Source organism: Lontra canadensis, unplaced genomic scaffold (genome assembly GCF_010015895.1).
Source record: "Lontra canadensis isolate GAN:19392208 unplaced genomic scaffold, GSC_riverotter_1.0 scaffold7, whole genome shotgun sequence".
Classification (NCBI taxonomy): Eukaryota; Metazoa; Chordata; class Mammalia; order Carnivora; family Mustelidae; genus Lontra; species Lontra canadensis.
The window spans coordinates 32,212,763-32,227,960 of NW_022631001.1; the positions used below are offsets into that span (position 1 = coordinate 32,212,763).

Below are 15,198 nucleotides of genomic sequence, written 5' to 3' on the forward strand. Positions count from 1 at the left end.
CCCCCCCATCACCCCCCCGTCATCCCTCCACCCCGCAGGTGCCTTTGTGCCACCCATCTGCGGTGACATCTAGTGCATGAGGACACCACTTATCCTGCATCAGTCACGTGTGGCCTGTGCTCTGCCCTTGGTGGCCACTTAGCAGCACCTCCTCAGGTAGTTATCACCACTGCTCTTTTGCCTTCCTGGAAGAAAAGAAAAAAATCCTGAGAGTCTGATGCTGACTGTAATTTTAAAGCTCAAAAGTCGCTGATTTTAAAAAGTCCATGATGTGCCCTGGACAAAGCTACCAGGCCAGTAGCAGGGCTGCATCGGCCAGTTTGGTTGCCTGGTAGTTCATCTCATTCTGAACGTGACAAGTCTTCCCTCAGGATAAACGCCAGTGTTTTATATGATGAAAACCAAGTTTTAAGTAGGGCTGTGTTAGTGTTCCTAGTGAGGAACAGACTCCCACGGATGGAGGGCCTAGTCAGGCAGACCCATGCCCATCACCATAGGGTCAAGTGTCACTTAAATGAGATCCTTGCCTCCTTCAGGAGCCTGTGATCAGGTCTGTGGGTTCTGTAAGCCTTCTGAAACGGAATGCAAAATTGTGGGTATTTGCATTTTCCTGGGAGAAGATAATAGGGAGTACTCATTCTCAAAAGGGGTTAAGAACCACCATATGAGGAGCCCTTAGCAGCCCCTTCCCAGCCATCCTGCTTTACCTGGCTGCTCTGGGCTTTCAATCTGAGGGCGTCCTGGTCCTTTTGCTGTGTCACTGTTCCCTGACGCCATTTTCTGTGTTCACCGTCCTCTGGCACGATCTGTGGTGGCTTCATGCCGCTTGCTTCCAGGACCAGCTCCTTCGTATTCCCCAGCACTACACTCTGTACCCTTGGTGGTTTGTTGTCCCTCTTTTCTCTCCAGATGGATCCATGTCTTGTTCCTAAACCCCAGATTCAGTGAGTTATGTTGCATGTGCCACCACGGGATTAGGCCTGATGATTGAAGTAGAAATATGTCAAGGATCCCAGAAGCTAACTATCTGTAAGTTCCTACCACTGCTCTCTATTTTTAAAGAGAAAGTTTGTGAGTCATTTTTGGCCATTATGCATTTTGGATAGGTTGTATTTGATAACCACGTTTGGAATTAGGTGGGAGGAGGTATCACATGATTTTCAAAACAGCCAGTAGGAGAAGCAAAGGTAGCCAACTATCACCTGTTGAAGGAACTTCTAAATCACACTGATTACAAAGAAGAGGTAGTGGGGGACAGAGAGCGCACTGCTGGTGCCTGAAGCCTTTGTGACTACCATGGCCCCTCTGGTTACCCTACTGGCGTTCTCTCCTAAGGCTGGGCTTCTCTGTTGCTCCCTACAGACTCCTGTCTATGGGGTAGGTACAGCTTTCTCCAGTCTGCTAAGGCAGGAGGCAGCGGAAGCTATGGCAAATTTAGCATGAAAGCTCTAGGCTTGGGCACCATTTTCTTTAGAAAATGTTCCTGAGAGGAGCAGTTATTTCCATGTAGCTTCTGCCAGCACATCTCACAGCCTCTCACTGTGAGATCTGTGTCCCATCTCTCAGAAGCCGAAGAGGCTGCCCAGCTTTATATTTTCAATACAAAGTCTCCTCTCACAGAGACGGGAGGAGGAGCTCAGCTGCACACAACTGGCTTCTTGTTCCTCTGGTTCTCTCCCTGGGGCAGGCCAAGGAAGGTCTAGAACTGTCCCATAGAGTACAACAGCTGCCAACTTATATCCATTCCCACCTGTCTCTCCCTCCAACCCCCTACAAGGCCTAGGGGTCAGGAGTCACCAAGAAAGTGTCTCAGTGTAGAAACAGTTTCTCCACTTTCTGGACATGAAGACCAACAAAGTTCTTAGCCCTGGGCCAAGAGTGAAATCCTCATGGGCTAAGAGGTCTGCCCTGTCTGCTGAACAGCTGTCCTGGAAACAGGGCAGTCAGTGGCTTCAAACAGGGACCCACAGTGGGTCCCAATGTGGGTGGTGTCTGGGGATCTTTAAGCCCTTAGCCATGGTACTCTTTAACCACGCAGCCTCCCTGCCCTAGACTGAATGTTCATTTAGTTCAATGTTCAGTTAGTGACCCCAGGGTCCCAGGAAACTAGTCTAGGGCTGGGCTTATCCCAACCCCCTCTGCCTGCCAACTTGGGCTTCTGCTCTTTCTGGGCCTTGCTGGGAATTTAGATAGGACAGGCATGAGGCATGTCGGTGATAACGGCTTCTAAACCTATGAGGGCATCTTGTGGTTCTTAGCTCAAGGTGAAGATGGGGATGGCTGTGGATTGACAGTAACACCGCCTCCCCTTCTTTAAGGAATAAGCAGCATGATGCAGGGCCCTACCTCTTCCCACTTAGATTTACTCGGGACCATTGGAGAGTAGGGCCTACCAACCAATGAACTTAATTTCTGTGCCTCTCAGGGCATTGAAAACTAATCAACACCAGGAGACATTTTGACTATTCATCTAGAGAAAAGTCAAGGGCTCCAAGAAAAAAAGGCGGGCGGGGGGGTTGGGGAGTTGCGCTTAGCAGGCAAAAACAGACAATGGCAGCGCCCTGTCAACAGAGACTAGTGAAGAAGGAAGAGTTGTTAAACAGGGATGCAAACCTTCTCACAAAGATCAGCCCATCCTCTCCTATTGGGTTCTATTGCTTAGATGGAAACCTACTATTTCCTTTTTATCACAGCTTCCCCTTCAACATGGCCACACTCCTAATTGTTACTTTCAATCCCAGTACAGTGACATGTGCATGAGATTCCTAAGAGACATGGGAGGGAAGGGAGCAGGGCCCTCAGCCCTGCCTTACAAGAAGGTATACCTGGCTTCCCAGGATGCGACTCAGACCTGTTTCTCCTCCAGTACCTCCACTCGGGCTGGCAGAGGCCACCTTTTCTCCTCGGAGACTTCTCAAGAAGGATGGGGTCTGTGTTGACTGTGCTGTCCACTGTCAGCCTCTGGGGGAGGCCCATCTGCAGATCATTCTCCAAATCCTCTTCAGAGGAAGAGGAAGAAGAAGAAACACCCAGGGGAGCTTGCACTGCTCCTTCCTCTTCTCTGGGACTGTCTAGGGGCAAATGCTGTGCCATGGGCTTCAGTTCCACCTCTGGATGTTCTTTGGCTGTGACCCCCGAGGCCCTGGCTAGAGGCCACCAGGTAGGTCCAGCCAAGGGGCAAGAGCAGAGGCAGCCCTGGCATAGCAGTTGGCAGCAGGCCTGGGGGACGCAGGGAAGACACAGGGATGGAGTGCCCAGAAAAAGCCCGTTGGTGACACACCCCGTGGCTGGTCCCAGCAGAGAGCAGCAAGGGGCCCAGAGAAGGGTGCTGGGGCGCCCCTTGGTGAAAGGCTTGTGCAGCCTCTCCACAGCCTTCTTCCAGACAGCCGGGGGCACCCACCTGACCCCGCCTCGAGGCACAGTAGCTGTCTTGCCATTCCAGAAGTGAACAGTAATTTCTCCTTTTGATGCTATATAACAGAGCAACATTTTGTTAAAATTACCGCTTCTAGATCATGGGGAAAGCGTGCTCCTAGCCCCCAGAGCAAACCTCAGTGCGGCCCCCTGCTCTGCTAGCCTCCTCCAGTGCAGCTTTCTGTGGACAGCCTGCCAGGAACACTCCCTCACCTGCTCCCTAGTTACTGCCACTTCCCGTGCACTGGCATGCACCTCCCGGTCTCGATTTTCATGGGGAAAGAGGACATGCCTCCTCCTGTCATTCTGCTGACTGGCCTTGCAGAAGGGGCCTGCCCCAGTCCGTGGATAACTTGATGGGGGGGCTAGTCATGAGTACCATTGCGGCCCCAGTTTAACCTGGTCACACCAGAGGTTAGCTAACCCACAGAAGACATCATAGTTTTAGGCGATTTTGCCCTGATGGAAGGTGTTGAATAATCTGAAAGATAGAATTTGCCTGTCTGCTGCCATACCCAGGATTAAGGTACAGGTGAAGGGGTAAGGATTTTTTTTTTTTTTTTTTTTTTTGACACCTTTAAGAGGCCCAGCTCACCTTTAAGACAGTTTTTGCTCTCTTCTACCAGCCTGGCTCCCCCCTGGGGACCGCTAGGCCACATCAACTCCCCTTACCTCTCTGGGGGTCTCCTGCCTCCGAGGCCAAGAGAACGGTGCCAGGGCCATACCGCTGTTCATCTGGCTCACAGAGGGCAAGCACCTTGTCCCCAGGTCGCAGCGAGCATTCCACGGATGGCAAGAACTGAATGACATCATCTTCTAAGACCACGTTCTGCCGCTGGGCTGGCAGCTTTGGGTCTGTGATGAGGGGAACCTCGAATTCCACCACCAGGGCCCCCCATCTCTCCAACTGTGGAAAAGAAAACACAATAAGAACCGGCGTGCGGAGCACCGCGATTCCCCACAATGCTCTAGAGGCAGGCCCAGGGCCTTCCTTACAAACAGTGAGGGCCATCTAGAGAAGGGACAGGGACAGATGCTCTTGGACCTGATTGTGGCCGAAACAGGCAAGCTGTAGTGTGGATGCTCTTCCCTCTACCTCTTTTTGCCACGGGCAACTCTTGGGTTTCACTTCCCACCATTCCTTTCCCATTCTCCTCCTCTTCCTGTTTTTCTGTGTTCCTCTATATATTTGGCTTGCAGTTCCCAGGGACAACCTGGGTCCCTTGGATCTTTCTCCGGTGTACTCCCCCCTCCTCCCAGCCCTTCTGAAAAGTGTTGTCCCTGTGTCCAAGATGAACCCAGGATAGTGTGTTCACTCACAGGCCCGCACAAGCAACAAGCAGCTGTGGCCTAACGTGAGAACAGCCCTCGGCACTGCCATTACAGCAATGAGGAGAGGTTTGGCAAAGCAAATGAACATTGTAAAAGAGAGTGCAGGAGAAGCCTTTAAGCTAATTGAAGTATAAGCTGTTTCGAGAACTCAGTATGATTTGGAAGAGAAAATCTGGTTACAAATTAATCACTCAGCAGTCTATTATTTGAGCAAAACCCTAATATGTCATTTGGATTCATATATTAGTTCCTTGAAAACAACAAATTGACTTTTGAATGGAAATTCTATAATTCATTTTTTGGAAGTCACACTAGTCTTCCCTCCATGAATCCACAGTCACAAAGTCTGACTCTGAGAAGAGAAAAACCCCAAAGAAGGAAGCAGCCACGGAAGTAAAGCACAGGCCTGTGGGGGACCAGGCTTCTGTGGGTACAGGCACAGAGACATGCATGTGGGCATGTTTTGTTTCTCCTTCACTTTGGCTGGTGCCCATCACACAACACACTGAATTTTCCTGAACAGAGCACTTTTTCCTTTCAATTTTCTGCACTGTCACAAGTTCAGTTGTATCCCCCCCAATCAAATGCATCCGTTAGAACCCTAACCCCTAGTACCTCAGGTTGTGACCTTATTTGGAAATAGGATCACTGCAGATATAATTAGTTAAGATAAGGTCATACTTGGTTGAGTAGGGTGGGAGACGAATCCAATGACTGATGTTCCTATAAAAGGGGAACTTTGGACACAGACATGCACAGAGGGAAGACACTGTATGAAGGTGGGGCAAAGATTGGGGTGATGATTCTATAAGCCAAGGAACACCAAAGATGGTCAACAAGCCACAGGAAGTTAGTTAGAAAAGGCATGTAGAGCAGATTCTCCCTCACGGCCCTCAGAAGAACCAACGGTGCCAACACCTGGACTTCAGTCCCCAGAACTGAGAGATAATACATTTCTGTTCTTTAAGTCACCCCATTTGTGCTACCCTGCTACACAGCCCTAGCAAATTAATACATTCATTAAAACACTCATACATCATTACATTGCCCTTCTAGAACCTGGCCGTGAAAGATGTGCACTTATCCAAGAAACTATCCTACTGGGCACACACCGTTGAGGCCTAGGCAGGTCTGACAGAGCCACCCTGAGGAGTGTGCCAGGAGATGTGAGAACTTGCCTCTGGAGCAGTCTTTATCTGAGCCCGGTAATAAAAGCCATCTGGTCCCCTTCTTGCCAGGACCCATGTGTCAGCAGCATTTCCCACTCTTCTCAACCAGCCAGGCCCCTGCCATGCTGAGTCAGCAATGTGGAGACATGGGTGGTAAGACACATATCTGGGAAAAAGCAAATGGAATTAGGGAGGTGGAGAAGACCAAGCCCTAAAAACATCAAGAAATGCATCTCGCAGATCTAAGCAGCACTACCATGTGCATATGACATAGAGGATCATGTGAAACAAATCCACGTAGACAGTTGCTGGCGATCTGTGACCACCAGTAAGAAAAGATAAACTGCTGGAAGGGGCAGAAGGAGAGGACAGTGAAGGGAACTATCATTTGGGGATTGAGAACTGTTTCAAGGTCATCAAAATGTGATTAGCCTGGATATGTTCAAGTGAATTAATGCTGGTTCTGAGACTGAACAGCAGACCAGGAAAGAGCACTGGGGAGGGATATCCAAAGGCACTGCATGGGAATCCAGGATGAGGTATGCATATTTGGATGGTAGTACGAAAGGAGTAACACAGGAAGGATGCTTGGTGCTATGGGGTCAGAAGGGAGGAGGAAGTGTTTGAGCAGGGAAAGCACAGAGGAGCTGGCCGAGGGGCTGAGAGACAGGAAGAAGGACAAGCTGTTCCTGGAGAGGTTTGTGGACAGGGCCAAACCGGGAGGTGCAGGGGTGAGGGAGGACTACTGAGTCAGGGTTTGGGTTTCTGAAGAAGCTGTTTACTTTGTAGGCAGCCCTGAAGGGGCAGGGATGATGAACTCTGGCTTTGAACAAGATGGTCCACATAGGTGAATCCAGAAGGCAGCCTCTTAAGGGTTGAAGCCGGAATGTCCCTAACCTGGGCAGACGGAATTGAGTGGCATGGACACAAGCGAGTCTCTGGAACTGACATCACTTGTGTTATGACTGAGGGCTGAGCTTCCTCTCCCTTCTGCAATCACACTTTAGACAGCCCACCAACGATTTAATTCAGGAAAGGCCAGGATCCCTGAGGGTTACTGAGGGAACCTGAGGAGCACCCGGAGACCTTGCCTCAGCTCTTGGTTGCAGAAACCTTAATTTCTCACATGGTGCCAGGGTAGGCTTGTAGTTGACGGTAAAATGAGCTAGAGGCTCTTTAACTGGTGATGCCTGCATTCTCTGCATATGCCAACTCCGACATCTGCCGCCTTGCTACCGGGGCTACAAGGAGCACAGTTTAGACAGGAGTGATAGAATACCACAAGCAAATCGTAGCCCACACCGTGAAGAACCCTTTCAGCCTTCCCAGGAAGCAAGTTGTCTCCCTCATGGCCCACCATGGAAAGCCAAGCAGAGAGAGGAAGAGGGGTGCAGAGGGGTGCACATCATTGCTGCCAGAGGGGCGGAGACTAGTACCTGGAGAGTGGGTTGTGCCAAATGGCAAAGGGGCAGGTGAAGGAGAGTCCCCAGGGAGGGGCAGGGCCAGTCCAGGAAGGGGACTTCAGGGTCCTCGCCACACTGCAGTATTTGGGCAAAGGCGTCCCAGGCCCTGCAGAGGATTCCATGGCCTTCGGAGGAGAAACCTGGTGAGAATGAGCACCACCATGGCCCGAGTTGCAGCCCGCAGCCCAGCAGAGAGGGCCTGGCTGGTGCAGGGCTCCTTGCTGGGGTTAGCCGAGCCCACGTGCTCCAGCTCAGGCTGTTCTCTGAATCACCTGCTCAGGAGGTAGGGGAGGGGTTGAAAGAACAAGTGTTGTGACTTTAGAGAAACCCAGCTCTAAATCCGTCACAGTCTGCGGCTGCGTGCTCACGTCACCACGCACTTCAGTGGAAAGCACCTGGCTGAGCAGTGGCTCAATATACGTTAGTTTTTTCCTCCTCCCCAGTTTTAGGGACTCCCAGGGATAAAACAGTACTTCCCTTCACAAATATGGCTGGCCTAACCCCTGATCTAAGCCCCAGCCACTCTTTCTAATCCAGTGACCTCCAGGAGTAACTCTAGCCCCAGCTGAGACCCCAGGGTCGTGTCCTCCACACACCTGACTCCACTACCCCAGCCTACCAGAGCTCTGTTAGGGTCCGCCCCTGCCCAAGTCCCCAGGTCTGACCCCGAAGGGACTTACCACAGCCCCAAACTCTTCCACCTCAGCCTTCCCCTTCTGACAGTTGGCCCAGGGTCTCAGCCCAACTGACTCTAGGTTGCCAAGCAGGTTGCCATGGCTTCGAGCCAGCGGGAACTCAGCGCACTGAATGTACTGAGCATGTGCAGAGAGAGGGGGTGGGGCTTGGGAGGCATGGGCGGGGCAAGGGGGCAGAGGCTTTCTCCCGGGAAAGGCGAATTGGGAGCACTGGAGAGAAGGGTCCTCGCAGCTTCAATTCCCCAAAGCTCAGGCTTCCCCACTGCTGGAAGAGGTGGGAAGCCCTCATGAATCCCAGGGGAGTCCTGTGAGGGAGGCTGCTGCCCCTACAGAAACTAAGGGCTAGTGATCTGCCTCCATCCTGTGCAGACAGATGTGACCCAGATAAACCGTGACAGGACTGGAATAGGAAAATAGGAACACCAAATATTTACCCACAACATCTACCTGATTTGAGGCTCTTTGCTGGGTGCAAGGAATATAGGAGGAATAAGACTAGTCCCTGTCTACAAAGAGATAGGTGTGTGAGACAGTGTGTAAAGATAGTAGGATAGGAACTGTGAGGAAATATGTATACAAAAAATAAAGGAACAAGTAATGGCTGGAATGGGAAGACTTCACAGAGATGATAGTGGAGATGAATGTGCCAGTGTATGGGATGTCCTGACTGGGCTTGGCGACCGACGGGACCTGGGAGTTAAGGGAGAAGGAAGAGCTGACACTAGTCATGGGAATGGAAATAGAGACATTTTGAAGGAAGACTTCAAGATATGGGGCAGTGAGGGTCCTTCAGAGGGTGAAGGACAGGTGTGGCCCCTGCACATTTTCTGGCCAGAAGAACTTATAGAATGGTGATGTTATGAATAATACAAGATTAATAATAATAATAAATGGTTAGGAATACTTATGTATCAGGCAGTGTTAATTCTTCTAATAAACATAGGGGGGAATAGTTGCTGTTATTATTATTCTCGTTCTGTGGATGAAGAACTGAGACATGGAGAGGAGGGACCAGAGTCATAGTTTAAACTGAGGCAGTTTGATTCTCATGACTGCACAGCCTCTTAACCCCCAGATTAAGCTGCTGTGAAGAAGTCTGCCTGCAGGAAAAAGAGGACTCCAGAATAATTTCAAATGACAACAAGATTTTGTTAGCTACCTTTGCTTCAGCCCTGGGACATTTCCCATCATGATGTGGATAGGGTATAGATGTAGATATCTCTTGTCAACCCCAAATTATAATAATAAAAACTACCAGACTATGACAAATCAAGGGCGGTTCATTGTGATCACTTAGCACGAAGTGTTTGCAAAGGGCATTGCAAGCATTGATTACTCACTGGTCAGATCTTACAATACTCTTGTGAGGGTTTCTCACAGCTGAGACTCTGGCCAAGTGTGTGAGAAGGGCAAGGTGAGGGGTATAGAGAATCCTGGGGACTCCTGCCCCTCTAAAGTTCTTGAAAGAAATCACCAAAGCTTAAGACACATCTCTTCAATAAACATAAGATCATGTTTAGTACATCTGAAACTCTGGCAGGAAATACCCAGCACAGGTGGACATTTGAGCTGTTAATCTCCCTATGCAGAAATTACACTTAAGAAAAACTACTGAATGATGCTGTAAGAGACTCCATTTTGTGAAATTATTTGTTTCTATTCAGAAACACTGAATCAAATGATTCTAAAAATGGGGTCAGGGTGGCGGCTGGTGACTGCCATTATGGAGGAAACTTTCCCCGGGTTATTCTTTGTCTCCGCCTTATCAGGATACAGAAGAGACTGCAGGTAATTAATATACTTGATAGCAGCTCTGAGGGTTTCCACTTTGCTGAGTCGTTTCTCCAAGTACTCCTCTGGCAGATGATGTCGGAGCTGGGCATAGCCTTCATTGACACACTTTACCCGCTGCCTTTCCCGCTCATTCCTTTTCCGGATAAAGGCCGGCCCATAGGAGTATTCACACCTTCTGTAATTTGGATAAGGCACTGGGAAGGAGAAGGGGCAGGGTTCACCATAATTTTCCATGATCAGGGAATCACTGGGAAAAGACAGCAATGGCAGGTCTTCAGAGTAAGGGGATGGCACTGGGGCATCAGGATACAGGTGGAAAGTGACCATGGGGTCCAGATAGAAGGACCTGGTCAGTGGCAAGTGGGCAGAATCAGAGAAGGCAGGCAGCTTTTCTGGCAGATTCAAGTAGCTTCGATTGTCCATCGTTTCCTCCTTAGCCTGGAAACAAACCAAGTTGATTTATTTGGCCAGGTCAAGAGAGAGCAGTACCGTTCACTTTCTCAGAGATCAATGTTTTAAAGCCTTCTGTGCTTTAATGACTAGTTTCTGAGCTCACTTTGGAAATGATATGAGGTTACAATACGCTGTGGGTAGTAAAAGAGACAATTTCTTGATGGTACAGAGAAACAACATTGAATAACATTGACTTACTTTGTCAATTCACTCATTAACCCCTTTCAACTCTTTCAATCCTGGTGATTACAAAGATAATCTTTAAAGCTTTAGTCGTGTAACAGGGTCTTCCACACTCCTGAATGCTTTCTGATCCTTCTCAGATGGAAGTCTTCAACAAATGATACTATCTATCTAGAATTCAATAATGGTTTGCTGTTGATTGCTATTAATTTTGAATTATTCTGATTTCACACTTAGGGGAATGATACAAAAATTTCTTTTAAAAATACATCTACTTGAGCAAAATGCATCACTTAAAGAAAAATAGTAAGTGAATAAGAGTACAGGTGGAACACAGATAATGAAGACCATGAAAGTGCATGCAAATAATTAAAGTTTGGGAAACACTGAAATACCACAATATTCAAATACATGTTGGAAACGTTACAAAGGAGTTAATGATCATGCAACCTCACGGGGATAGCCTTCTTAAATGATACCTGATATGCCAGGGGCAAAACCAAAAATAAAAATAAGAAAGGAAACTTTGGCTCTTAAAAATGCAATTTAAGATCCTTTGAATAAGAAACTCCCTAAATAAATTAAAAACAGTCAATTTACATATTTTTACTTACACAGAACTTCAAAATTATTGAATGAAGTATATCTATTTAGGGTTTTTTCCCCATTGAACATAAGGATGAAGCATGACACCCCAAGAGGTCCCACACCAAGATAGTAATTTTTTCTGAATAGGTCTTCATGCACTTCATTGATTAAACCACCATTACTTTTTGCCTTTGATTATAATAATAAAACCACAACAGATTTTACAGGGATACTGCAACTCAGCCAGTTAATTGCAAGACAGGGTAATGCTGTAGGAAAAGAACAGTTTTCTTTCAGTTATAATACCCTTGAGTTTTGATCTTGGCTTTGCCCCTTTCTAGCTGTGTGTCCTTAAGCAAGTTTCTTAACCTTTCTGAGCTTCACCTTTTTCCTATGATCAACTGAGGTATTAACTATTCTGCAGAGTGGTTAGGATCAAATGAAAAAAAAATGTACAGGCATTAGTTCTTTTCCTCTTTCCTTTCTTTACAGATGAATACTTGTGCAGTGTCCTTTTCTAAATTGCACCTTCCAGAAAAACCTGGTTTATATTTTCCCTAACACTGAAAAATCAAAGATTGATGTATGCAAAGCATATTTGTTGAGAGAGGACCATACCTAAAATGGAAAAGCAACATGAAATCTTCCCGGGGGCCTCCAGAAAAGAGGGAAATATATCTTTCTGTTCATTCCTCAGGATGTGATTTTTCAGCATTTTTAAGAACGAGGGCTTGACCTCTATGCTTGGCATGTGTAGAGAAAAAGAGGCCATACTCCTCCCCCCAACCCTGTTTATGAGCAAAATCAGATAACATCTTCCCTTGCTTCTCTACCTGAGCACAGCAACAACCTGCAGCCCCACTACGTAATGTGTGGAGCAACCTCTAAGCCCCAGAATTCAAGTACGATGAAGTGTATTACTTTAAAGGAAAGTATGAAAAAGCCTATCCTATCTAGTATGGCTGCTGAAAGACAAAAATGAAAGGAGTAAAAAAAATACCAGGGAAAGCTCTTCCTCATAGGGGTTTGGGGATGGGGGTAGGGTAGGGTGGGGAATGAGATAAATGTGAAATGTGCGATTAAAAATCAAAACAGGGGCACCTGGGTGTCTCAGTCAGTTAAGCATCTGCCTTCAGCTTAGGTTATGATCCCAGAGTCCTGGGACAGAGTCCCATGGTGGCTGCTTCTCCCCTTCCCCCTGCTCTTGTTCCCTCTCTTCTTTCAAATAAATAAAATCATTAAAAAAAAAAAAAAAAAAGATCTGGGCACCTGGGTGGCTCAGTGGATTAAAGCCCCACGTCGGGCTCTCTGCTCAGCAGGGAGCCTGCTTACTCCTCTCTCTCTGCCTGCCTCTCTGCCTACTTGTGATCTCTGTCTGTCAAATAAATGAATAAAATCTTAAAAAAAAAAACAAAGATCAAAACGAAGGAACAAGAAAGGAAAGTTTCCAAATTACTGACCAAATGGCCTAAAATAATTAACTTAAAACAAAAATCTCTAGAAGATTAAAAACTAGCCAAGATTCTGTCAAAAATAAAAAGTTGTTGAGAGAAAAGTTAGGAAATTTCCAAGGCAGGAATTCCAGGTGTTAAGACATCAAGAACAGGTATAGCAAAAGCTACAAATTGATGGCACAATGGGCATGGAGCCTGTATTTCTACATTTCTGAGAACAGCAGAGCCTGATTTCTGCCTATGTCGTTTAACAAGCCAGACCTGGCACAACAGAGTATCAAAATGCAAAGCAGATGTCAGCAAAGCCAATCACACACAAGAGTTCTTTGGGTATAGTTTCATCCTGACAGATCATTTTAATGTCTTAAACCTTGATCTAGATGAAACCTGAGTAATATACATATAGGCCACAGGTACTTAAAAGTTTCTAGGCTTGAAGTAGACTATGCATAATTCTTGGGGGAAAAAAAGCTTAGTGTCTCTATAGACACACCGATGAGAAGCTTTTTTTTTATTGAGCATTTCCCAAAAGTTCACCAATCAGTGTAGTAGCATTTAAATACGATCGTCTTTTATCCAAAGAAGAACATCTAATCACAACACAACAGAGTGATAGAATGAAAAAGGCAGTAAAGAAGAGAATCAAGATAAGAAGCCCAGTGGAGGATGGGAGTGTTTGTAGAGATTGAATACAAGTTTTTAAAAGAAAGCAACACAGACTATTGGTGCTGGGACTTGGCAGCTCCAGATACATGCACAGCTAACAAATGCACTTATCCTGGAAAAATCTCGGATTTCTGTTTTCTGGGAAATAAATGATGAGGTCTTAAAGATAAAATCCTAAGATTCCGGTAGTGCTGCTGAGCATAAGAACCTCAACTTTCCAAAGATATTAAAAATATTTAGCATGCAAAAACCACAAAGCTACAACTGCGCATATCATTGCTTTATGGAATGTTAGGGATGGCAGGAATCTTAGAAATCCTCTTAACCAATCCTTCATACGCTGTGAGTTGGCTAAGCTTGCAGAGCACGCAGCTGAGCAGGGGTTAGAACCTAGGACTCCTGATCTCCAAACCAAACACTTCCCACGCTTCCAGATGATCTAATCACCAGCAAAATCCGGACCCTTTAACATGTGGGCATAGGTGATAGTTTAAGACAATGGAATATTCAGCTCATAAAATTCATGATGTATCAACTGTGCCTGGGAACTTTCTTAAAGGCCATGTTCCTATTCTCTCCCTGTGGGCTACTCTGAAGAAGAGTCTCTTACCTGTTTTGTCGCTAAGATGCTGTATTTTGGGCTGTGTCAGACTTAACGTGATTTATAGGTGATCATTTAGTAACTACATGCAAAGTAGCTTACAGTTAAACAGAACTGCTTAGTTCTGGTTTAGCTATTTTTTATACCTAATATGTAGGTATGACAACACATAACAATACTAAGTAGAAAGGTTTGCTTACAAAACTAGACTCTTGTAACAAATTCTTTTGTAAAAAAGAATGCCTTCCCATACATCCTATTTATATGATTTTCTATCAAAATTATTTATGGAAAATCTCTGTAAGTAAGAGTCTCATAATGTTGATCAATATTCTTTTAAATAGAAATTAAGGCCATAACCAGGAAGGTCAATATGAACCTAAATTTTATTAACATACTTTTAAAATTTATTTTCCTCTATTTAGACTTTATATTTTAGGGTAATTTTTTTTTAAAGATTTTATTTATTTATTTGACAGAGAGATCACAAGCAGGCAGAGAGGCAGGCAGAGAGAAAGGAAGAAGCAGGCTCCCTGCTAAGCAGAGAGCCTGATACGGGGCTCGATCCCAGGACCCTGGGATCATGACCTGAGCCAAAAGCAGAGGCTTTAACCCACTGAGCCACCCAGGCCCCCCATATATTTTAGGGTAATTTTAAATGCACAGTTAAATGAAGCAGAAAGCACAAAGAGGGCGCACCTGGGTGGCTCAGTGGGTTAAGCCTCTGCCTTCAGCTCAGGTCATGGTCCCAGGGTCCCATGGTCCTGGGATTGAGCCCCGCCTGGGGCTCTCTGCTCAGCAGGGAGCATGCTTCCCCATCTCTCTCTGCCTGCCTCTTGTGATCTCTCTCTCTCTCTATCAAATAAATAAACAAAATCTTAAAAAAAAAAAAAGCACAAAGAGATCCCATATATACCTTCCCCTATGCATGTATGTCCTCCCCCACTACCAACATCTCCCCCCAGTTCTCCATTGTATATTTTTACAACTGATGAGCAAATATTGATGCATCATCACTCAAAGTCCGTATTTTACCATAGGGTTCACTTTTGGTGTTGTACATTCTATGGGCTTTAACAAATGCATAATGACAGGTAGCCACCATTATAGTATCATACAGAATAGTTTTACTACTCCAAATAGCCTTTGTGCTCCACCTTTTCATCCGTCCCTGCCCCCAATACATGACAACCACTGATTTTTTTTTTACTGCCTCCTTGGTTTTGCCTTTACCAGAATGTCAGAGTTGGAATCACGCAGTATGTAGCCTTTTCAGATTGGCTTCTTGCTTAGTAATATGCATTTAAAGTTCCTCCATATATTTTTATGGCTTGATAACTCATTTCTTTTTAATGATGAATAATATTCCATTGTCTGGATGTATCC

At 46.2% G+C, this 15,198-nt stretch overlaps 2 protein-coding genes across 6 annotated transcripts; both read right to left on the minus strand.

Annotated features, from left to right (window-relative positions):
* Positions 1 to 126: 126 nt before the first annotated feature.
* CUNH11orf16 (chromosome unknown C11orf16 homolog) lies at positions 127 to 8,133 on the minus strand. Of its 4 annotated transcripts, XM_032853422.1 has the most exons (7): positions 8,059 to 8,133; positions 7,352 to 7,503; positions 5,925 to 6,081; positions 4,087 to 4,321; positions 2,826 to 3,470; positions 708 to 928; positions 127 to 185 (listed from the first exon to the last, which is right to left on the minus strand). In XM_032853422.1, the coding sequence occupies exons 2-7, from the start codon at positions 7,498 to 7,500 to the stop codon at positions 153 to 155; spliced, it is 1,440 nt and encodes a 479-aa protein (XP_032709313.1). In that variant the 5' UTR covers positions 7,501 to 7,503; positions 8,059 to 8,133; the 3' UTR covers positions 127 to 152. The 4 variants fall into 4 exon arrangements, with proteins under 4 accessions (XP_032709313.1, XP_032709315.1, XP_032709314.1 ...); XM_032853424.1 differs by lacking the exon at positions 127 to 185 and having other exon boundaries at positions 713 to 928; positions 2,870 to 3,470; XM_032853423.1 differs by lacking the exon at positions 127 to 185 and having other exon boundaries at positions 713 to 980.
* Positions 8,134 to 9,223: 1,090 nt separating this feature from the next.
* ASCL3 (achaete-scute family bHLH transcription factor 3) lies at positions 9,224 to 13,831 on the minus strand. 2 transcript variants are annotated; one of them, XM_032853698.1, is made up of 2 exons: positions 13,822 to 13,831; positions 9,224 to 10,305 (listed from the first exon to the last, which is right to left on the minus strand). In XM_032853698.1, exon 2 carries the CDS (start codon positions 10,288 to 10,290, stop codon positions 9,748 to 9,750), a length of 543 nt encoding a protein of 180 aa, XP_032709589.1. In that variant the 5' UTR covers positions 10,291 to 10,305; positions 13,822 to 13,831; the 3' UTR covers positions 9,224 to 9,747. The 2 variants fall into 2 exon arrangements, with proteins under 2 accessions (XP_032709589.1, XP_032709590.1); XM_032853699.1 differs by lacking the exon at positions 13,822 to 13,831 and adding an exon at positions 10,519 to 10,575.
* Between the last annotated feature and the right edge of the window lie 1,367 nt (positions 13,832 to 15,198).

What these genes read in the sequence shown, in the direction of transcription:
- CUNH11orf16 (XM_032853422.1), bottom strand. Translation starts at nt 7,500, where the DNA reads ATGGAATCCTCTGCAGGGCCTGGGACGCCTTTGCCCAAATACTGCAGT. An exon ending in AGATAAAGACTGCTCCAGAG is followed by an intron (nt 4,322 to 5,924) that starts GCAAGTTCTCAC and finishes TCTTTTCCACAG; the next exon opens with TTGGAGAGATGGGGGGCCCT. An exon ending in GTCGCATCCTGGGAAGCCAG is followed by an intron (nt 929 to 2,825) that starts GTATACCTTCTT and finishes TCTGGGGTTTAG; the next exon opens with GAACAAGACATGGATCCATC.
- ASCL3 (XM_032853698.1), bottom strand. Translation starts at nt 10,290, where the DNA reads ATGGACAATCGAAGCTACTTGAATCTGCCAGAAAAGCTGCCTGCCTTC.